This window comes from Podarcis tiliguerta (genome assembly GCF_965153285.1).
Source record: "Podarcis tiliguerta genome assembly, chromosome: 2".
Taxonomy (NCBI): domain Eukaryota; kingdom Metazoa; phylum Chordata; class Lepidosauria; order Squamata; family Lacertidae; genus Podarcis; species Podarcis tiliguerta.
In genome coordinates, this window is record NC_139535.1 from 67,644,634 (window position 1) to 67,669,498 (window position 24,865).

Consider the following 24,865-nt stretch of genomic DNA (forward strand, 5'->3'; position numbering starts at 1 on the left):
TGATTGTTGCCAGACAAAAAGCCAAAACGCAAAATGAAAGTGCAGGTGTTCTGGTACCATATTGCCAGTGGATGACTGCTGAAATGAACTAGTGTTACCCTGGAACTCCAAAAAGGAAACCATTACAGAGCCACAACTAGACTCTGTTGATACTAGTGCTTAATGTTCAAATTCTACCTTGGGTATCTTCTGAAGTGCATTCAAAGGTATGAATTTGACAGGTTAGGTCTGATTGCCCTGCTGAAATTTTAATAGCTTTTTTTTGTAGTAGGGAATGAGGACTTGGTAAAGGATCTTAAAAAGATACAGTATTTGAATATTAACACTAAAAGTACCTATTAAATATCACGATGTTTATATTGGCTTGACAACCTACACAATAAAACACACAGTCAACCAATCTGCCCTAGGGTAGCTTGGTTGGCTATATCATCCTGCCAAGGAGCAACATTATATATCAGTCGTGTGATAAAACAACCACTTGTAACCACCCAGTCAGGTTTTTTTTGTGTGTGCAAGACCTTCTGTTTTCCTCTTCTAACATTTCACTAGAAAGTGAGGATTCAGAAGTGAAGCGATTCTTATTGGTGAAATAATGCTCCCAAAGCCAAAGCTGTTGCTGTTTTACATCGCAAAAATAGCTTTCTATGAAGCTATTTACTCACAATGAATCTACATTTCTTTTTACCTGTGTTGATAATATAACGAATGGCTCCAGGGCCTAACGTATCATACAGGGGAACCACAACCATGGAATAGGTATAGCAAGCCAGCTCAGAAATGATCCACTGGAAGGAGATTATGAAAGGTATAAGTTACAGTTTGCAATAAATATGAATAAAATGTGAAGTTGGAGATAAGGCTCTGGTTTTCTTGAAGCTCACCTCTGGCCGGTTTTGTGCAAAAACCCCAATAAACTGACTTGCTGATGGTTTGCACCCCTTTTGGAGTAAACCTGATCCCAATGCTTCTGCTCTTTCGGCAACCTGAAAGTAAAAGAAAACACTTAAGAAGAATTAACAGAGGATCATCTTGCACATTGCATTAGGCAAATCCAATGATATTCTTAACAGGGATTTTGTGTTTGTTCACAAACAGCTCTTATAGTGTATGGGCACTTCCAAAGAGTTGTTTAGGTAAAGGTAAAGGGACCCCTGACTGTTAGGTTCAGTCGCAGACGACTCTGGGGTTGCAGCACTCATCTTGCTTTACTGGCCAAGGGAGCCAGCATATGGCTTCTGGGTCATGTGGCCAGCATGACTAAGCCACTTCTGGCGAAACCAGAGCAGCGCACGGAAACGCCGTTTACCTTCCCGCCAGAGCGGTACCTATTTATCTACTTGCACTTCGTGCTTTCGAACTGCTAGGTGGGCAGCAGCAGGGACCAAACAACGGGAGCTCACCCCGTCACGGGGATTCGAACCGCGACCTTCTGATCAGCAAGCCCTAGGCTCTGTGGTTTAACCCACAGCGCCACCCGCGTCTCATAAAGAGTTGTTTACTGTGAACCAAAGAAGAATGGCAACTTAAGTTGACAGAATATGCACAACTTGCAGACTTAACATATAGAATCCGAGAACAAGAAGAACATACATCTAAAGAAGATTGGAAAACATTTATTGAATATATGGGAAATAATTGTGTACAGCTGAAAACACTGGCAGCATTAAAATAAATTAAACAGTGTAAATAATGAGTTGTTTACTGTGAATTTGGTGGTTCTCATGCATGGAAGTTTTGTGCAGCATCCACACAACATCATATTCATCAAAATGCTGTCCCATATTGTTTTGCCATTAAATAATTTGATTTTAACCTCCCTCCCTTCAGAAGTAGTAAATCTAGATATCAGGGAACTGCCATCAGCTCGGAGGCGAGAGGTGGAAGGGGAGTTGGGTTACAGGGAGCCTCCAAAGATCGTGCAAAGCAGCTCTTCCTCTGGCGAGGAGGGAAGCCCCGCCTCCAGTGGGGAAGGGATGCAGGGCTCAGAAGATGCTAGAGAGAGCTGCAACACTGGGCCTGAGCAAAGCGGGGGGGAGGCAGGTCCCCCTTTGCCCACGCCCTTTCTGCTCAGTCGGTTTACGCGCAGAGAGGGGAGGCGTAGGATGGGTGTCAAAAGACTGCTATGCTGGGGAAAGTTTAAGGACCGCCCACTCCCAGATTCTGCTAGCGAGTGAGCAGACATGGACTTGAGACGCTCTGCACTGTAAATGTTTTGTACAGATAATAAAGCCTTGAAAAGACCAGTGGGAGTCTTGCCTGTTCGCTCTCGAGCAACCACACCGGCAGACACACATAACACCAGATAAAATTGGAAAGGAGATATGGGATGTCATCTTAATGAGGACAACATCATATGGACACTACAGAAACCTTCCATATGTGAGCATTACTAAGTTCACAACAAACTGCTGTGTGGAAGGAACCATATTCCACAAGAGCAATAATTCAAAAACCCTCTTCTAATGTTGTTGTTCTATTAAGAAAAATATAACATGAACCTCACCTCTTTATAGGTCAACCACTGGTAAGGCTGTTTTGGTTTCCTGAATCCTAAGCAGGGGCCATTTTCTAAAGAAAAACAGATGAAATGAGCTATAAGAACCATAATTCTTTCCCAAAAAGATGGTTAATAATGCACTTCCTGGCAGCCTGAGTGCTCCTAAAAATAAACCATTGTTATTATCAAGGTCAGGGTGTATGTCAGCAATCCAGGAGTTCATACATAGAACCATCAAATGCAAACAGAAGCTATCTTGCCTAATGGAATATTGCATTCTGTAAGTTCCCTCAAGGACCATTCAGTGTTCTCATTTAGAAATGAGAAGGTGACTGTGACATTAAGCACCTCCACTGCCTTATTAATATATCTAGACTCTAGAGGGCTGCATCATCATTATCTGATTGATACTTCCATTCTAAATGTCACCTCCCATTGGTTCAGTTTGCTTTGACAGAAGGGAAAATAAGAAAAACCTCCATCTAACAAGAACAAAATACTGCATATTTTTCAGGAGGGATGGAAGGGAGGGCTATATGAGGTGTGATTATAACATCAGATTTATCCTAAAGGTTGGTAGAATTGTTATAGCATGATTTTAGCTCCTCCTGGAATTAGCGATATTATCTCTTTTGCTTCAGAACAGAGTAATTTATACTCTGATTACTGTTCACCCAAAGAGGGGCTGCCAGAAAGCACACACACACCGTTAATACTGCTAGATGCTGAAGCTGTTTGAACCAATGTGCAAGGGTTGCAATATCAATTGCAGTGAACAATTTGGACCACCACCTCGTTTTCTAGATCCCAAACTGCTTCCAGCCCATTGCAGTTTCCAATCTTGGTCAACATCAAAGTTCACTTCACAACTGGCCTCTTACAGAAATTGAGCCAACAGCCCCCTGTGGGTCTAGTAGGAAGTTTAGGCGAGAAGTTGAACATTATGATCTACAAGTCCACATTACCACTTCCAAATACTTACCAGATATATTAAAACCCCTTCTAAAAACCTCATACATGGTCCTTGCATCATCATAGTAGTGGGTTAGCAGTTGGGAGCTGTTGCCTATTACAGATCTCCGTGCACCATCCCAGCCCTACAGTGAAACAACACAGACAATGGGAGATCAGGAGTTTGGCCCTTAGAGTCACATTCCAGTTACTCAGACAAAGTTCTTAAAGCCATTGAAGTACAGACTCTGAGACAGTATAGAGAAAGCTATGCTAAACACTCCTTAATCCCCAATGCAAACAGACATGCACCTACAGCTACACATAGCTTCATTTGCTCACATTGATCCCTTCTTGTCCCTGGTTTCTCCACCACCGCCCTCTTCACGTCTTTCTGGCAAGACTGTCAAGATCCTAAAGAATGTGAGCGTTGACATGCCTGGCTACGTCCCTTTTGTCAATTTACAGTAGCACTATTTGGGTGTTTAGCTGTGCTCATGTGTAAGCAGTCACACAGTGCGGAATGGGGAGGACACTGCTAAGCCCCTCCTCTTTAGCATGTCATCTCTGTTCTACGAACAACTCTTCCAAGAGTTGCAAAAGTCTGTAGCACAGAGCTTCCTCCTCTCACGTAGGCTGCCTGCTTGATTTAAAACCCAGATTGTGTAACTGCTTACACATGCAGATGCTTGGATTGTGCTACAGAATAAATAGTGTCAGCATGATCGCTCAAAGGCCAAATAGCATACAAGCATGCGCTTTCAGGAGCCTCAGCTGTAGGAGAGCATGTGGATGGATATATCAATCTGCGTTACCTTCAAAGCCACATGTTACGGTGCAGTGAAAACATAATTGCTTGCTAAAAGTTTCTATTTATGCTTCGGTTATGCATAACATTACAGAACATTCCAAACCTGCAATTTTGCTGTATTGATTTTTCTGAATCCTTGTTTTGTACAATGTGCTTTCAAAATACTCTTACCGCTGGCTGCAGAAATGCTCCCTGTGGACACTTGCATGGAATTAAATGTATATTTCATGAGTCTTGCTGCATCATTCATGTTACTCACAAAGAAGTCAGTTGGAGAGGGGGGATACTGTTCTATACACAGCTGTGTGCCTCAACCTTCAAAACAGTAGCTTTTCCCCTACTCACCTTTGACAGCATCTCTTTATGTAGTTGAACACTGGCACAATGTGAATTTTGTGGCCTACTATCTCATTTCTAATGTAGTGGGAACATTTTAATGGTCTCCTTATTTTATACATCAAAGAATAGCCTAAAGTTTCAATCAAAATTTTCCTGAACTTTCCTATTTCAAATAAAATGAATAAATCCACTGATCAGCCTGGATATTATTATTATTATTATTATTATTATTATTATTATATGGTTGTCCTTCTCCAGATTGGTTGAAGAAAATACTAGGTTTAGGTATGGCTGATCCTTGTGATTAGTGGACTTGAAAAAAACTAGATCTCATCATTACAGTTCAGAGATAATGTATTCTTAATTATTCCTCTGTGTTGACTTCTGCCCCTTCAGTATTTTCATTCTGAATTCCTTTCTCCAATTGGTCTTTCTAGGCTTACTGCATGGTTGCTTGGTGATTTCTCAGAGTAGGGGGAAAAGCTTCTTCATGTATCACTGGTTGAGCAGTCCATTTGCCTCAGAAATCCCTCATAAGCCCATGTGATAAAACCACTTCAACATCCACCGTGCCCAAGTAGTTTGTTTTCAGCTGTCTCAAAATTATATATTTGGATAACACTAGGTAACCCCAAAAGCATAAAGGATAAGAGTGCACAATTACCATAGGTAAGTTTTTGTATGGACTTTAAAAATAAAATAATAATGAGGAGTTTTTGAGTACCATAACAGGAATCTCAATAGTATAATTACCTTGCTTTGTCTAGGCTTTTACAAATATGTCTCCAAGGATTAAAAGCATGTTGCAAACAAGAACAATGGCAAGGGAACTGTATTGCATCATTCATTTTTCAGAAAACAAACATGTAAATATTTCATTAATATTTAGGCAGCTAGATATCCCATGTTTTATCATTTTCGGTGAAGGTCAGCACAAAAAAACACTTTGCTCCACAGAACTGGAATTCAGTCCAGCAAGTGCTTTCTTGAAAGTGCTTGTTCATCACAAACAAACATATTTTAAAAAAGAAGATATCAAAGTAATACCAAGCTAATGAAATATTCAGTAATTATTTGGATTAAGGCATTTTTGCTGCAAAAACAAATATGTGGTTGAGAGGCGCACATGGCAGTAATCTGCAGACAAGCAGGCCATACTAAGTTTGTTCTGATATATTAGTATCCAGAGGAAAACTCAAAAACCACTTTGGACAAGCCATTCTGTTAAAATCAATTGTACTGTCACAATGTTTAAGATTGCTGCCTATGAATATTGTAAAAAATCAATGATGTAAGAGCCATGCTGCCTACTAATGAAAAAAGCGCAGCAAAAACACAGCAACAACTTTTCATAAAGTCTAACTCTTGTTTTTTGTAAAGAGCATAAAGACTCACCTCAACTTCTTCTGATTGCATCAGGAGGTCACATGGTGGTTTCACTGCTTTTGGCCGGCTGGCCAACCAGTAAGCAACAACAGCTGCAAAGGCACCAATGCCAACCAAGGTAGCAGCCGGCAAACTTCGGAAAAACTGACTGAAGTCTTCAAACTCTGGAAGCCGCAGGTTCCTGAGGATCTCTTGCGCTTGCATCTTTTCAAAGATTGAAATGGCAACTTCTGCAGAACCCAATGGAGAAACAATGAATTAGTTCACAGCAGGGTCAAAAGACAGAGGACCCCAAAGGTGGGATTTTTTAGGACCATACAACACCAATCTTAAAGAATCTTCCCAGGCTCCCAGTACATTTCCAAGAACAATTCAAAGTGTTGGTGCTGACCTTTGAAGCCCTAAACAGCCTCGGCCCAGTATACCTGAAGGAGCATCTCCACCTCTATCGTTTAGCCCAGACATGGAGGTCCAGCGCTGAGGGTCTTCTGCTGATTCGCTCACCGCGAGAAATGAAGTTACAGGGAACCAGGCAGAAGCCCTTCTCAGTAGTGATGGCCTCCATGTGGAACGCCTTCCCTTCAGATGTCAAGGACCATCTTCTCCTTTACCTCAGCAGCCAAGGGTCTTGTGCCAGCCCCAGCCAGCACTGACTCAGATTGGGCCTTGACACCCACCCACAGTGCATTTTGCTTCATACTATTTCCGGGGTGGGGGGGATGAAATGGGACACTTGCAACTAGTGTGCCACTTTCTGTGGCCAAAGTAAAATATCAACCAACTCATGGTTGCTACGCCTCTCCTATAACTATAGTCTTATTAAGAAAACAACAACTGAAAATGCCCCCACAAAAGCTGCTTCCAGCAAGAGTAGGGCTCGTGCTTACTTACAGATTTCATTTCAAATAAGCCTCAGTAACAACCTCATGATGACATAGCATCACAGCATGTTGAAAACAAAAGCAAGTGTGGCTTCTGTGTGAGAAGCAGCAAATCCCTCAGTTATGAAAACCCTTAACAGAAAATTTAGACCAGAACTAAAGCCATAACACTTTCAGTGTACATCTTTGAGAATGCTTAAAGCCTGCTTGTTTACTTGCCTCCACTTTGAGCACCCTTGAAGAATTTACAAGAAACCATTTTTTTAACATAAAGCTGTAGCTTAATTTCCTGCCAACAGACATCATAACATAGGGTGCTTATTGTTTTGTTTGGTGCAGTGAGTGATATGCTGGTATATAGCAAAACTCAGGTGGCATTAGGCAAACTACAGCCATCACTTCAGGTCCAATAGACTACAATACCTTTCCAGAGAGCTACAGGACACAGGGCAGCAAATCTATTTCACAGTAGTACTTTGCCACAGTAGTACTTTGCTGAGAGGACACACAATTAAAATGCACCCAACATAAACCCACTAGTTCATCCTGCAGCAACCACAAGCTCACCTACGCTTGTCCCTTCAGCGAAGGCAAGGCCAACTCCCAGAAAGACAGTTTCAGAAATGACCAATCGCTCCAGTGGGTCATTGGTTTCATGTTCAGTGATGGAACAGAGATAATTATCCAACGGCATTGCCAGCCACAAGGAGAGTTTTGAATATCTTTGAAGAGAGGGTGTAGCTATGTCTCTGTCTGTTTGTCTGCCTGTCTGTCTGCCTGTCTGTTGCGCGCTCTCTCTCTCTCTCATTAAGCTCACAATGTTCCGTTTTGTTTGTTTGGAAATTTCCCAAGCTCTTTGGCTTTATTCCTCTGTGTAATGGTTTGTAAATAATCAAGCGTAGAAGTCAGGAATTCATTCTAGCTTTGTGCATAGCATTCTGAAGTACAAGATAGGAAGCTATTAGAGGAGTTGGGGAAGTATGAGCACTGCAGATTATGTTCTCACAACATGTGTGGTAGCAACCCAGTTTCTGGGTTGCATACTTTCAGGCTGCCTGTGGGAACTCTCATGCCTGAATGCTATTTCATGGGAGGGGGCAGGAATATCTGCACACAGAAAAAACAACCATTGTCTTTTTTCTGATGTACTAGTTTCCCATGTTCATGTGTTATCTTTTCCTATTCAGGAAATATTCAGGCATGTGCATACACACTAGCTATCTATTATTATTAATAATAATAAATAATTAAATTTATTAGATGCCTTCTCTCACTAAAGGCAATTCAAGGCATCTTTACAAAAACAAAACAAAATGACAAACAGCAAAATAACTTGTATCTAAAGTGGTACAAGCCAGAAGCAGGGTTGTATCACATCTGCTTTTTGTAAAAGTAGGCTCAGGTTCCTTTAAGGAACCTGTTTTTATTTTGATTATGTATTTTTTTTTTGTATTGTGATTGTGATTTTATCCTGTGAACTGCTCTGAGACCTGTGAGTATAGGGCAGTATACAAATTTAATAGAAGAAGAAGAAGAAGAAGAAGAAGAGAAGATGGTTGCAATTTAAACTTGCATACCCAGGCCCAGTAAGTCCACTGCTGATGTAAAAAGTTTGTGGGCAGGCTCAATTAAAACTCAATGGCTTGCAGAGGCAGCCATGATGATCCCTGCCAGCCATTGGACCCAGAGCAGATCACCCTGGCATGATGGCAGACTGTGCTGAGACACAATAGTCATACCACGTTTATTAAAAGGTGAGAGGGTTTTGTAAACAATAACCATCATAATCCAGGTTGCTAATATTATAAGTGATAATAATTTCTCCATAGGTTTGGGCTGGCAATAGTGGCAGGGCTGGAATTTGCAAAAATAGTAGAAATGGAAGGATCAGATTGGCAGAGCATATAACAGTGATAAAACACCATGCAGCTCACCTAGCTTACAGCTGACATGAAAGACCCAGAAGCTGAATGGAACAAGGAAAGGAGAATAGACAGTCAACATGAGTTGTGGGTGTAACCACTGCAAGGGGCAGGAAGAAACTGGAAACTTTCCTTCCTTTAATTTCATTATGTCCACATATTTTAGGATCCAAGCCAATATTTGTGCAATTTGCCTCCTTTGAAGTAGTGACTCAGTACCATTTGGCAGCACAGATTCAGACAATTATGATTCCTATTTTCTCTAAGTAGATTTGGGTTAAAGTAAATTCTATGCATTGTGATTATCGCTCTGGTAAAGCATTTAATTTTCATTGCCGCAGATTTATCACCCTATAGAATCATAGAATTGTAGAGTTGGAATGGACCACAAGGTCCAACCCCGTGAAATGCAGGAATCTCTCGCCTACCAAAGGACTCGAACGCACAACCTTGAGATTAAGAGTCTCATGCTCTGTTGACTGAGCTATCACACCGTAAACCACACAATTAGTTATTGGTTGCTTCAGGGATGTGCATTTATTCTGCGACCCACCCTGAGACCTGTGGGTATAGGGCGGTATATAAATTCAATAAAGAAATAAAATAAAATAAAGCCCTAAGAGTGTGTGATAATTAATCCTTTCCTGAACTTTTCTTGCCACCTATCGGCTTATTTTGTTCTACATCCAGGCCTTTCATTAACATCACTACTGGATCTCTAGAGCCAACAGCTCCCACTGAATAAGCACTGCAACATCTATACAAAACAGAAAATATTACATTCAGCAAGCAAGAGAGGGTGCTATAAACCCTCCTACATTGATGTAATGATGGCTCAAGTGTGGTCTGACCTTACAGCTCCTATGCTTTAGCCCTGTGCAGGTCTTTACTCTACATGGAAAACAGTGTGTGAACGTGGTATATATGACCCGCCTGACACAGAGTCAGATCCTTGGTAATCTAACCCAATATAATGTGACGCAGCAGCTCTCAAGGGCCTTTTCCCATCAAAAGGCTACTTCATCCTTTTTAAACTGTATATGTCCTGAACTGAACCGGGGCATTCTGTACACACAGCACGCGTTCTACTATTAAACTATGGCTACTCCTGATTCGATGGCACTCCTTCGCATCCAACTCATGTGGATGAAACCAAATGCCTGTAGGCTCCCTATGCACAACTTACCCTGCCAATATTGTTCAGGTGCAGGCCTCTGCACAAACAACCAAGGGTGAGACCAGCTACTGGCTCCTCCCCACAATGCATTCATTTTCATACTTCAACAGGACCGCTGAGTGAAGTATGGAGATGCGAGATCTCAGGTGAGGAGCAGGAGAAGCTATTTCACTATCTAAGAGTCCACTCAACAATCAATGAGTGTGATATCTGTTCAAGAAGTGCCACAAATTTCTCAAGCTCTTAATAATAATCTGTCTAGGTTACCCCAGCCACTATGAGTGGTTTCCAACAAATTAAAACACAATAAGACATCAAACACTAAAAACTTCCCTGAATTTTAAGGAGAATGTGGAAGTCTTCTAGGATGCACATTAGGGTGTGAAACAAGATATCCAGTACCATTTACTTCACAGAGTTCTTTAAAAGAATAAGGACACAACCTTATTCAAGCCCCTCCCTACCATGGACCCAGCAACTCCTAGACCTAGACCTGAAGTCAGAAAACAGTCTTCTTTGGTTGCACTGGTAACTTCTGGTAGATTGGGAGCAGTCCTTGGACAAAGAGAGGAAATAGCCTACTGATGATCAGACCAAACTACCTGATAAATGGCGTGCCATGACTGGCATTTTGGATGCTCTGCTTCCCCAAAAAGCAGATGTGTCAGGGAGGCAATTAGAATCAGGGCCGTGGCTTGCAGAGGAATGGCATTGGCCAGAGGCAGTGGGTCACAAGATAAAGCTGCCACAAATTACTCCAGAGAGGTCACTACATTTTGTAAGGCCTCTGTTTTACAAGAATAGAGCCAGTGTGGTGTAGTGGTTAAGAGCGGTGGACTCCTAATCTGGGGAACCGGGTTTGCGTCTCCACTCCTCCACATACAGCTGCTGGGTGACCTTGGGCCAGTCACACTTCTTTGAAGTCTCTCAGCCCCACTCACCTCACAGAGTGTTTGTTGTGGGGGAGGAAGGGAAAGGAGAATGTTAGCCGCTTTGAGACTCCTTAAAGGGAGTGAAAAGCGGGATATCAAATCCAAACTCTTCTTCTTCTTCTTCTGAATCTGAGTGGCTTATACTGTCAGTCCCTCATGCTTTTCTGCAGCATCCAAAACAGAACTTTCAGTCTCCCACTACTACATGCAGCTCTGGATATATGATCATGGGTAGGAGAAACAAGCATTTTGTTTTGACCGTTACAGAGAAGGATCAGAACAAGGGAGGGTGAGGCACTTCTCTAAATATTTCTAGCTACTCTGCACGTACAAGATTTATCCAGTGTGAGTAACAATTTCCCTCCTACCTACTGTGATGGCTCTCTTTCCCCAATTCTGCTTTAGTAGGTGTGGAAACCGCATCCAGTGGGAAGAGAATGACTACACAGGACAGAAGAGTGTTGATGGAAAGTCTGTTTGCTCTTTTACTGAAAGGAGATGTTTCTCGTGCTGGAAACACTCTACAATGAAAACCCAAAAGTTGCACAGCATGAATATGACCGTATCTTGGATACTGATAAATTCTGTGGCCTGTTGATGTTGGTGGTGATAGTGGCAGTGTTTTTAAAGAATCCCCTAGCCATGGCAGCTTTAAAATATAATTTTGTTTTGCACTATTAAAGGTCTTTCCTAGCTGTTTGCTCTAATAAGCCTGGCATATTTGAGGAACCTAGTGTGTGAGGAAAGGTTTGGTGAAGTTGCACCTTTTAGAGATTCAGCATGGCCTTTAACCTAGTGTGTCATACAAATGTCAACACTTTAATGAGCCCAAATAAGCCCTCTAGTCTTCCAGCCAAGGATGGAAGGATCTGCCAGTTTTGGTTCTTATTTTTCCACATTCAAATTCAGTTCTCCACATTTTGAAGCAATTAGCCATTGAAAATTCACCAGGATTTTACTGCAAATTTCTCACGATAAACACGTTTTTATATGCAGTTTTGACCAATGTACATATTTTTTCAAGCAATTTTCCCTGATATAATGCACGTTTTGCATTCATTTTTATTCACTCCCCCCTAAGACATACAAACATTGTTGGATTGGAGAACTGTATTGCAAAATTCAGAGAAATGCACATTTCAAAGGAGCCCTGTGTTTCAGTTCACGTATTATTTTAGAATGTGTGAACTTGATAGATTCAGCTTTCAATGCATACTGAATCAAATTTCTCCCCCAACCCTTCTTCCCACCATATCTTCTTACATTCTTCGACTTCTACTGCTTCCCTTTGTATCAACTTCACACAACGATCTCTGCATCCACTTCATTGCTTTTCATGTGTCTGTGCTGACCTCAGCCTCTTTGTCTCTTACCTTCTGTCCCCCTGCGAGGTTTTCCCCTCATAGCTCCCTCTCATCACTGCTGCCTAATGCAAGGTTCCTTTCATATCCCCTTCTCTAACAGATTCCAAAATCAGATCCCTTTCGATGCCTCCCCATTTGCAGCCATGTACTCTCTGGCAGCTTCGACTGTGTGAGTGTAACTCTCTTCTAAATTCAAAACCCTTCCCCTGTTGCCTGAACAAAGTGGAATGCTTGCTAAGTAACACCCTGTTGCCATGACAGCATCGCCTTGTATTCAGAGACACCCGCAGTGATGCTTTCGAGATGAACTGTTTAGGATACATCCTGTAATCACACTTGAAGATATCTGTTACAACTGTGACAATAAGAAGTTTGCTTGCAAACAACAGCAAAGCATTCTGAAATGGCCAGGTTCCTCAGATAACATGGGTTTTGATAGTTCAAACATGCAGTTTGATAGTGGGGAAAATGCACCCCAAATCCAGCGGCAATTGGGCTGTGCATCCATCTCTTTCCCCCTCATTTTGTGGCTTTGAAATCTGTTTCAAATGCACAACTGCGATATTTATTTCATGCCGAATATGCAGCAGAATAATGAGGAGGTCACTAAATCCAGTGCTGGTGGAATCCTAAACTAGGAACTAATGGCCGAAATCTGAATCAACTTGTTCAGGATTGCCAAGCACAGTCTGTGGATGAGTATTTCCTTGAGTATGGAGTATGGATGAGTATGGTGATGAACTAAAGGGTTTAAAGCCACATTTAGAAGAGGAAGAATGAGAAATCTCTGAGTATAAAAGAATTCAAAAGGATGATACGTGTTGGCTACAAGGTTACACACACACACACACACACACACACACACACACACAGCAGCTTCTTCCCAAATACACGAAGATGCCGCAATCCTTTTCCAGTTGCTACTTCCAAGTGTTTTAAAGGGGAAACACATAGGCATCCTATTTTGTACCTTGAGATCAGAAACCAAGTTCACAATGTTTAGTAAGGAGTAGGTTACCAACCATCCCATTCACACCTGAAATAATAAGGAAGGGTATATCAAAACATTAATACTGTATTCCACCACCCTCCTGCTTCCTAAAATGACTCTGCCCTTTCTCACTTGCTGATTGTTATGCCTCTCAGAATGACTTCTGAGATACCTTCCTCCTCACCTCTATCAAATCACTCCTCAGTTCCTCCTCTGTTTCATGAAGCATTTAGAACAACATCCTTGCCCCAATTATCTACTATAAGTATGTAAGCCCATTATTCTTATTCTGTTTACCTCTGCCTCTATCTGTCCCCACTTCCACAGTTTCTTCTTCTTGTTGTGGCTTTCTCTTTTGCAGATTGTTGGGTAAGGGACCTGTCAGACCTGTTCTTCGTAAATTGCCATGTGTACAATCAATAGCACTATATCAGTGTGTTCAGTGATCAACAATTACTTAGCCATGAACATCATCACACTGCCTAAATTACAGTTTAAGCAATTGCTTTCTGTTTCCTATTCAATTTGGTGCCAGGAGAGACACAGGTGCTACTGTTAGTAGGTGCCTTAAAGAGATTAGCTTCAAAAATAGAACTGATGGGCAGGCACACAAACCATCATCTCTTCATGACTGATATTATTGCAGTATTATTATGCGTGTAATGCTAAGCACTTCCACACCCAAGCAGCAGCAAGTTTAACTCTTCCTTTCTTTTGCAACAAAAGTGACTATTACGCTGCTCAATATTAAATTTCTATTTTGCTGTGCTAGTTTTTTACTGTAGACTCTGCTTAATTAATTCAGCAAAGCTCACATTTTACAGTTTAGTATCCAACATCCCCCTGAGGTGGTACCTTCTTGGTAACTATCTCTTGCTGGCACGTTCGACCCTGGTAGAAAAGGGTGGCTACTAAGCCACTACCTCCAGGGCCAGAGGCAATGTGCCTCTGAATAACAGTTGCTAGGATACAAGAGGAGAGGGCTATTATGTTGCTGTCCTGGCTTCCCATAGGCATCCTGTTGGCTTCTGTGGGAAACAGGATGCTGAACTAGATTAGCCTTTGGTCCAATTCAGCAGGGCTCTCCTTACGTGCTTAACCTCGAGAACTGTTAGTTTACCACACACTCCTTAAAATTGTTGGGGAGGGAGGAAATATTCTAGTGTAGTGCCAGTTGGGAGGGGAGAAAAGCAAACATCCTAGGTGTATCTGCCACTGAATTAAATAAGAATTCAGATTCTTTTTCCCCCATTTGAAGCTTTGAATAGTTCAGCACCTATGACTATCTCCCATCTTTTTCATTCTGATGAGTCAGTAATGAACTTGGCAAATGAAGCCAAGGTCGATCAATTGCATGGGCTAATAGATTCATACATGGAGCCATATAAAGACATATTTTGACCAGAATTTAATAAATAAAGGGAGCTGTGCACACAATCAAGTAAAAGGAGAAAACCCTGTAATGGAATGCTGTCAATAAACCGAGGAGATTAGGTATAGAATAAAAACAAATGTTTATATTAAAAGCAGACAAACCTGGAATTCTCTCTTCCCACCTTTGGAATATATTTTTCAAATCAATACTTCTAAACTACTTCTACTGCTATTCTCTTTAATTCAAATCTGATTTCTTCATTTCTGTGGCTCACAGATATTCTGACTAGGACAACACACTGAAAGGTTAATCTTGATTTTTTTCTGTCTAAGAGCAGCTTGACAATGACCCTGTCCTGAGTCGGCCTGGAGTCTGCAGCCCCATGTTGGGACATGGCCCAATACTTACAACACAAAAATAACTCCATCTGAGTCAAGCTAGCAGAGAGCAGCAGCATCCAACAGGTGAGATAGGAGAAATTAGGTTTTGTAGAAATGGGGAGAATGAATACTCAAACCTGCTAACGCTCCCCCCCCCCAAGGAATGTTCTACCCAAACCCTGGATGCCAATCTCCTGAGTTGTAATGGGATACTGAATAACCAGGGTGAAAACCAACCCTGCCAGATAGTACAGCCATCATCCCTGTTAGTGCCCTCAGGCTGTTTCTGGACATCCTTGAGGTTCACAGAGACAAGCGCCAAACCGTCTACTCACTCTCTATCTCTTGAGCCCCAATCAAACAAATTATTCAGGAGCACCAAGCAGCCAGGTACCAGATTTAGAGCCAGGCTTACTTCAAGAAACCACACCAGGATAAATGCAATACTTTATTAAAGAGGTTAGAAGCATAAGCATAAGAACCGATTACCAGTAAAAAGATAAAGGACTAACAGTGTAAGGAAGGATACTTTTGGGAATTCAAGTACAGAACAGAAAATAACAAAGCTAACATGCCTCACCCTAACGCTAACCTTTAAGAGTCAGACACCCCCACCAAACTAGCAAGCTGCATCCAGGCACACATAGGTATTGTAGTCCACAATCTTCATCAAAATGGGGGCCACCAGACACTTGGATAAAGGAACACAGGTATTGTTTGGCCTCTCAGGGCCCAGAGGCTTACTTCACAGCACAAGAGACTGTGCATGCCTGCTGACCATGCAGCTACTCACTTTCTGCACAGTCGTAGCGACTGTGATACCATCTTGCACCAGACACCCATAGCTGGCAAGGTGAAACTAATTAATGGAACTTCTTTCCCCAGTGAATACTGTACCCAGGACACTGAGTAAAATGCCCTTTTAAAATAGGCAAGAAAGTGGGGGGGGGGGGATTTCATTACAGGTTTGCTTTAGTGAATGGGGTAGGTGCAGCCAATTCTGGCAGATAGAACTGGAACAGAATTGCCATTGGAAAGTTTCAGCCTCTTTTCCACTCTCAAAAATTAGATGATATGCCGCCATTATATAATCCAGGGATCAGCAACCTTTTTCAGCCATGGGCCAGTCCACCGTCCCTCAGACCATGTGGGGGGCTGGACTATACTTTGAAGAGGAAAAAAATGAACAAATTCCTATGCCCCACAAATAACCCAGAGATGCATTTTAAATAAAAGGACACATTCTACTCATGTAAAAACACCCTGATTCCCGGACCCTCCATGGGCCAGATTGAGGTGATTGGCCCACATCTGGCCCACAGGCCTTAGGCTACCTACCCCAGATATAATCTTCTACTCTTAGTAGAGGTAAGGCAACTTTGCAACACTCGCAGGTCCCATTTTCCACATACAAACACAAACAGCACACTCAGCCAGAATCTGGTGTGTATTCTATATGCTACTGCATACAACGGGGTTGGGAAATATTTCCAGACTGCTGGGCCAAGATCCTATCTCCCTAAGGCCCAAATTGGGCAGGAGGATGAGGCAGCCTACCTGTCAATCACCTAGTAATAATCGTAATGACACCAGGTGACAACAATGCCTTGAACAGAGTTCCCCCATCTCTTCCCTACTTTAATGCAGATGCAACTGACAGATGTCTGTCTGGCCTCTGAACATAAGAACAAATGGTGAGCAAGATGGACCAGGCCAATGGCCCTCCTAGTCCAGCATTGTGTTCTTGCAACCAGATGCCTGTGGGAAGCCTTCAAGCTGGACAGCAGCAAGCTCCAGCCAAGAAGAGCTCATCACTTTTCAAAGCAGTCTGTTCCACTGTCAAATACTGTTATGATGTTTCTCTTAACACATAGGCAAATTTGCTTCCCTGCTGTTTCCACCCATTGGTTCTAATCCAGTCCTCCAGAACAACAGAGAAAAAGTCTGCTCTGTCTTCTGCATGACAGACCTTCAGATATTTGAAGACCAATGTAATGTCTCCACTCTACTCCAGGCTGAATGCACCCAGACCTTTCAACTGTTCATCACAGAACTTGATTTTTAGCCCATTAGCACCCTTGTTTCTCTCCCCTGGACATGCTCCAAATGGTCTATGACCATTCTTAAAATGTGGCACCCCTGAACGCAGTTCTGAAGACATGGATTAACCAAGGCAGAATAGTGCAAAGTTATTACTTCTCTCATGATGTGAACACTGTGCTCCTGCCAAAGTGGCCTAAGATTGCAGTATCATCATCATCATTTTTTATTTGTATGCCGCCTTTCCACAGTTAAAAACAATGCTCAAGGTGGCTTACAACATGACAAGATTTACATAATTACAAATGTCATAAACAATAAATAAACCACATCAAAAAAATACACAACCAAATGGAAAACAATTTCCACATAAATCAAAATCTAAAACTAAGAATACAACATTAATATCACAGTTTAAAATGGCATAGGTAAAAAATAACAGCAATTTAAACAAAAAGCAAACAAAATGGAGCCCTCTCTGCCCAGCAGCAAGCAGCAGTGGCAGCAGTAGTCCTTTATAGAGCCCACCAGGCCCTGCCCTAGGCCAGGTGTTGAGTGGCAGGACTGGGGCCCTCAGGTGCTGAGCAGGAGAGTCCTCCTGGGTGGTGGTAGCAGCAGCAGCTATATGCTTCTTAGCAGCTATATCTCACTGCCAGCTCATGCTCAGCTACATCCACTAAGGGCTCATCCACACATTCTTTGTCCTGTGATTTCAAGCCAAGGGTCCAAAAGGTGGGGTTGTAGTTGTGTCCCACCACTTTCCTTGGGAAAACCCACTGTTTGCTGCTGAATCAGAACAGACATCAATCTGCAGAAAACCCAACGGACGTTTCTTCTGATTCAGCAGAAAACAGCACGTTTTTCTTGGGAAAGTAGGGGGAAGGGGCACCCTCTGAGCCAACCAGTAACTTGAAATCATGAGAACTCAAGTGTGGATGGGCCCTAAGATGTCCAGATCTCTTTCACAATTCTGTTTCCAAGCCAAGTCTCCCCATTCTACAATTGTGACATTGCTTTTTTTTGTTTAATTTTTACCCAAATGCAGGGCCTAATTTTTTTTATCCTGAATGTAAACATTTTTGCTTTAGCCCCCTGCTCCAGCACACCTGTGTAATTCTGAATCTTGATTTTTGTCTTCTATAGTGTTAGCTATCCCTCCCAGCTTTGCGTCATCTGCAAATCTGATAAACTTCCCCTCTGTATTCTCATCCAAATAAAAATATATTGAATTGGACAACTTTTTACATTTATCTTCTAGAAATGGGAATCACACTTTCCCATACACCACAAATGCAGAGTGTGCAGCAGTACATCTGAGGACTTCCCGCACTCGGACTGAATGCCAAGTGAGATCAGGCCATTACAATTCTTCACAGTGCCATCTATTGGCTTGTTATAATGCATACAAGTTCAAAAGATGGCTCCCTTAACTTGTGGAATTTGTGTTCCTGTAAACATTAATGCATAATTAAATTCCCCGTATCAGGGTGGGGAACCTCAGCCCTGGAGGCTGAATGCAACCCTCCAGGACTCTCTATCCAGTTGCCAGGACTCTCCTAGTCTAAAACACTTCTCATTGGCCTGGCTTCATCTCTTCCTTGAGTGCTTTTGCCTGGCTGAAATGTTATAATGGAGAGGTGGGTGTGCATGAGAGAGAGAGAAAGAATGTGTGAACATGAAAGCCTGCTGGATCAGGCCAATGGTCCATCTAGCCTAGTACCCAGTTCTCACAGTGGCCAGCTTCCAACTTGTGTGTGACTGGAATGCAGCCTACTGTAAGAGTCACACCCATTGCTCCACTCACTTTTGCTTCTGACTCCAGCCACCCCTGGCATCCAGCCTTCAGAAGGCTTCCCACAAGGCAATGTGGTCCTCTGGCTCATCACCTGTGGCCTATAAGCTGATGATGCTATGTTGCATATTGCCATGTGGGTCTTCCTATGGCTCCTCTGCAATGGCTCCTATATTTCCTGCAATGGCTCCTATATTTCCTACTACAATCCAAAATACCTTTATGGTTATAATGAAGAATGCAAGCCTAAACGTATTTATCCAAAGCAATTTCCAATTGAAATCCATGCACGTTACCTTCAAGCAAATGTTGCGCTGGGCTGCGCAAGAGAACACTGCACCCAGGACACAAAGTACAGATATTGAAAACCTCACATGGAATGTCACCATTATCTTGCATCCCAATTCTAAACATATTCCAAGTGTTTCACTGACCTGGTGGACATTCCATCCGAGTAAAAGTTACTTCCAATCTCAAGCACACTCTTAAATCTCATTTATTTCAATGGGAGCACCTTTACATCTCGTTTATTTTAATGGGAGAAGTAAGCATGTGTTCAGGCCTCTACCACTAAAATAAATGGGACCTAAAATAAGACTGCTCAAAGAATTGTGATATGCAACAACCTACTAACACCGCCAGATGGTTCCCACACCTATTAAAAGCAGGCAGGATATATGAAGTTAAATAAAATCTACTTTGGGGGGAATGGGGGAGGGGGGTTCCCACTCCATTGTTGGCTCCCAAAGCAGCCTATAATTCAAAGTCAAGTGAAGGAGGCAATGATTGGGAAGCAGTTCATCTAACAGTGCAGCCTGCCATCCTGTCTCATAATATGCTCTTGGGGACCCTGGGAACAGCAGTTGGACATATAAATGCACCCATCTTCTCACTGCATTGAGCAGAAGCCAAAAGAGATGGGAAACAACTGCAAAAAGAATCAGCAAGTCTCATGATCTTTGCTTTACACGCTGCTAAATTACGATGAAATAAAAACCATCAGTAGGAAGGTATCCTTTCAAAAAATGTCTTCCTCTGACTGGCAGTATCCACTGCCGCTCTAAAGGGGTAATGAAACTGAAGTTGGATTTTTACACCACATGAACTTCCAACTTTGCATCTTAGTCTCAATTTCCCTTTGCAGCTACCTAAAGAAAAAAAAATGCACTGACTCCAAACTTTACCATTGCAAACTGGTGCTTTTCGGGGCAATGTGGAACTGGCAAATTTAACTGGCATCTTATTTAGAAAGAATTGCCCCCTAAGGTCAAATAATTTTATTTTTTAAAAATACTGCCACATATTTCCAACTCAAGCTTCAATGCTTTTTTATGGTGCACAATAAGTCAAAGTCCACATAGCTGCAGAAGCATGAAAAAGCTGCCCCAGTCTGCAGTGTCGTTTGTTCATTCATGTTTCAGTTGATTAGAGCTTAGGAAACAAAGTGTTTATTGCCTCCAAAATATCTAAGACTAAGGGGTCAGGGCCAAAAGCCCTCTGTTTGCTGAAATGTTCATCTGCAACATAAGCTTTTCAAATACTTAGAAGCTGCAGTCTGATGCCACTTTGCTGAGTAAAGAGTAGATATCCAATTAGCAAAATCTTGGGTTACTGGTAACACCAATGCCACTATTTTAACATAATCTCTTCATCGTTGGAAAGATGACAAATACATAGGAGCACAAACATAGATACACAAAACACACATAGATAGTTATGCTAATTTGATTTTTTTAAATCCGAAAAGCTATTATAGTAAAAGTATTCTGCTGCTGCTAGGATTGCTCACTCAATTATTTGCTCCACTCTATTGTTATAATTTGGGTTTGCTCTCAGCGTCTCTCCTTTATATATGTACAGCTCTCCTGGCATGTTGCCAGGAAACAGAGATGTCGTTAACATGACATTCAGAGTTATTTTTCATTCGATCAACCCCAAAATTTCCAAAACAGGGTCAAATGCACCAGGCAATCTATTTGCATCCTGTTAAATTAGTAAAACGTATATGCACACCACTTACTTTTCATACTTGCAAATCTTAGGATCTTCACGTATAGACTACATCCTCTTCCTTCCAGAGAAACACTGAGCAGCCAATGTGTGACATATCATAGCACTTCAATAGGCTTTCAGGGTTTTCTGCACTAAATATCACCCAATAGAAAGATTCCCATCCTCCCAAGTGTTTGTTTCAAAGTGCGTCCTTGGCACACAGTGCTAAATACTAACACAGAGCGCTTTTTGAGGTAAGATTTTTGTACCAGCAACTCCAAGAAGGGATTAACAATGTTTCAGAGATCAAAAGTTTTATCCTCCAAGGGGAAAACTAAAAGGACTTTGCCCTCTTCCCCTTTTTTATGTTATTCCCCTCCTTCTTTAGCAACTGAGATTAGATTTTTTAAAAATTCTTGCAGTGCAGAGGGTTTGGCATTCATGTGCAGCAACCCGCACATCTTCACAACACCATGAACGAAATAAAATGAAGCTACTTACTTGGTCCAAACAGGGCTTTCAAGGTTCCCACACACCAACATATCCTTTGACTCAGAGCTACCTCTTCCTCATTCCCTAACAAAGCACCAATAGCAACAGCATGGGAGATGCAGTTCTGAGGAGCCAGCCAACATCACTCCAATCTTACTAAGATTCAAAAGAACAATGGAAGCTCCACCCTCTCCAAGTCCCTGAAAGGCTGGGCATGAGTGCCTCTTTCCTAAGCCCAGTTCTCCCTTGGGACAGATGTCCTGAAATCACTGCTCCCGTCTGGAAAATCCACCATACTGTGAATCCCTGCACGCCAACCAAGGGCAAATCCTGCAGCACAGAACTAAAAAGGCTGCCCTTTTGGCTCCATAGGATTGGAACATGAATTATCTGCCTACCTAAGGAAAGTGGGGTGTGGCCCTAAAATTGCTTGCTTGGAGACAAATTCCACTAAAATGAATTTGTTTAGAACTAGGATGCCAATAGGAAAACACCTCTTCAACTAATAAGAGGGGAAATGATAAAGTTGTGGAAACAACAACAGTAATAATTGCTTGCATGCCAAGCTCCCCTATCCCTGCCTTAGGCTGCAAAGCAATGTAAGCAAAAGCCCTGTCAGAATATCATAGGAACCAACAAATATGCCTTATACAGAGTCAGGCCATTGGCCATCTCACACATGGTCTACAATGACTGGCCACAGCTCTCCAAGATTTCAGACAAGGTTTTCTTCCATGAGAAGGCACTGTGTTAGGGCAAGCCTGACACAACAAGCTGAATGAACTTAAGAAGCTGCCACCAAATCAAACAGTTGCCCCATATGACTGTCTTCTCTGGCTGTGATCCTGCAAAGCCTTAAGGCAGCACAGAGGACCTTCAGGAATTCCTGAACTACAACTCCCATCATCCCTGATCATTGGCCTTGGTGGCTGGGACTAACGGGAGTTGGAGTCGAAAAGCCACAGGATCCACACTAGAGGTTTTTCCTAGTCCTGCTCCCAATCCTTTTAACCGAATATGCTAGGAATTGAAACTGGGAGCTTCAGCATGCAAAGTATAAGTCCTTCCTAGTTGGAAGCTCTTTCAAGCCAGAGTTGAATCGGAAACCTACATATAGTAACTGAGCAAACCATTCAATTCAATGTCTGTTTGTGGGGGCATGCAAAAACAGGGAGTAGGAATGTCAGGCACTTGACAAATACAAATGCAAACATACACAATTTAGAAAACCCAAAGTGCCCTGTGTATTACACAGGCTACAGGCCTAGAGATTAGGTCAGAAAGAGGTTTCAACAGTATGATGCAAGCCTGATTTTCTTTTGTATCTGCTGTACTTGCTGCCAGTTGAACAAATCTTCAACTGAATGTTTGGAACTCAGGAAGTAAAACTCTTGTAAAACATCCAAAAGTTTCACCCTCCAATCGTTGTCTGGAATCCCCCTTTATTGCATTGTAAGCAAGCACTTACTCTTTTTTCTTTTCTTTTCTTTAGATACACCTAGTTAAAGCAAGTGGGGAGATGTGGTGTAAATTAATGTTCAGTGTAACTACAGAAACACCTCTTCTACATCTTGCAGCATCACTCATATTGTATAACTTTATTAAAAAGTAACTATGGAAACTAGTTATCAACAGGTCAAAATGACTAAACAAGAGCTGCTGTAATTTGAAAAAGGAGATTAAAACAGAAAACAACTTTGTTACATATGAGATCTTGGGGAATTTTAAACTATTCTGTCCTCATCACTGACTGCAATCCAGATAATTCCTGCATTGCAGGGGGCTGGACTAGATGGCCCTTGGGCTCCCTTATAACTCTAAAATTCTATGATAAGCCTCTTGAGGAGAAAGGAAACTTGTTTATCTTTATCCTTCACATGCCTGGTGCAGACATAATATTATGTGCCAGAAGCTCTCAATAATCATGAGATGTAATATTGGGTGCCATGCTCTCTCCTCTCCTCTCCAGTGAGAATCCTTAACTTCCCAAGAAGCCTGATTCACATGTAAAACTATGGTTTAGCACAAACTAGGAAACAATGGTTTGGCACAAACAAGCAAACATGTGAGCTCCCAGAGAAGAGGTGGTGGCTGCTTTGCTCCTCCTCTGCTGCTGAACAGGGCCCTGTCTCCAGACAAACCAAGAACTGTAACCAAGGCTTGCCCCCTGGTTTACAACAAAATAGCACAGTAAAGTTACAAAATACTAAAACAACCAACAACAACATTAAGTCTCATTAAAATAACAGGGAGTTATTAAAGCCCTCATCATCAACCCACAGTGCCATAAAATCAATTAACCTAAATCAGATTAGAATAAAAAAGTTCTTAGGGCTCTTCTAAAAACTCTCAGGAGGGGGCTTCATACAAACCCCTGGAGAGGGTATTCCATAAGAGGGGAGCCATCCAGTCCCTGGAATCGCTCTCATCAGTCGTTGAGACCTTAAGGCTAGTGAAGGTTGTCCTTCAGATAAGCATATTCCTATCATTCAGATCCCTGGGGAAAACTCTGCTGTGTGCCCCTCCACTATCAGTTAAGAACATAAGAGGAGCCTACTGGATCAGGTCAATGGCCCTTCAAGACCAATACTCTGTTCTCACAGTGGCCAGCAAGATGCCTGTGGGAAACCAGATGTATAGTAAGCAGGGAGACACAAAAGCGCTCCCATCCCCTTCCACACAGAAACCAGGGTGATGACTGCACACACGCCACACAAACGAAAAACTTGAGGATCCATTCTGCAACCTTCACATAAGTCAAATTTTTGTGGTAGAAGAAAAAGTCGGCTTTTTTGAGTACATTATTCTGGAATACTAGTTGTGTGGCAGCATGCCAAGAAATCTGAAAAAACAGCAACTGCCTTACTATAAGTGGTAAGTAACTCTGTATCCATAATCCACAATCCAACAGAACAAATGGAGGATTCAGTAATAATGCATGCATAATGATCCAGTACGACTAATTGTATCTTTTTAATTGCAGCCAGTGTGACAGCAAGTATAATTAGCAAACAAGTGACCTATTTGTCACAGTACATTTCAGGTGCCTTTCCTACTGACTATGTTGCTATCAAGATATAGTATAGTACAGGGTTTGAAACATACTTTGCTACAAAAATAGTGATCTTCCTTCTTTCTAAGCCAATACTGACTACTCTGACTGGCAACAGCTATACAGAGTCTCAAGCAGAATTTTCCCCCATTACCTACTACCTGATCCTTTTAACTGAAGATGCCAGAGATTGAGCCTGTGAGCTTCTGCATGCAAACAACTGGGCATAGTTTGTCCCTTATGGGTCATAACACAACTTAAGAAGAGTCTCATACAACTTTGCATTTAACAATTTACCTGGCCACAGAAGGCTACAAGGAATCCCACGTAGGTGTTGAGTTGCACGCCTGTAGCAGCAAAGAACAGTTCTGTAGTAGCCCTCACAACTTGAGCAACGTTAAAACAGGCTGTAAAAGTGGGCAATTTTAGGGTGACAGAAATATGCTCTGATTAGCAAGTTTTACTGACACTGATCAGCTCAACTGTTC

At 42.1% G+C, this 24,865-nt stretch overlaps 1 protein-coding gene across 22 annotated transcripts in view; it reads right to left on the reverse strand.

Moving 5' to 3' along the window:
- The window catches only part of ACSL6 (acyl-CoA synthetase long chain family member 6), a 79,656-nt gene that overhangs the window by 28,499 nt on the left and 26,292 nt on the right, over window positions 1-24,865 (reverse strand). For 10 of the 22 annotated variants that reach the window (XR_014508397.1, XM_083428729.1, XM_083428728.1 and 7 more), the window contains 5 exons: window positions 5,997-6,217; window positions 3,483-3,597; window positions 2,507-2,571; window positions 885-986; window positions 689-788 (listed from right to left, as the gene is read on the reverse strand). Coding sequence is in view for 21 of the 22 variants with exons in the window: in XM_083428729.1 (XP_083284855.1) it covers window positions 689-788; window positions 885-986; window positions 2,507-2,571; window positions 3,483-3,597; window positions 5,997-6,217 (603 nt within the window). In the remaining variant the exon portion in view is untranslated. Of the gene's footprint in view, window positions 1-688; window positions 789-884; window positions 987-2,506; window positions 2,572-3,482; window positions 3,598-5,996; window positions 6,218-11,267; window positions 11,421-20,861; window positions 21,259-21,334; window positions 21,455-24,655; window position 24,865 lie in introns of those variants that run through there. The other 12 variants (XM_083428730.1, XM_083428722.1, XM_083428714.1 and 9 more) reach the window with 10 other exon arrangements.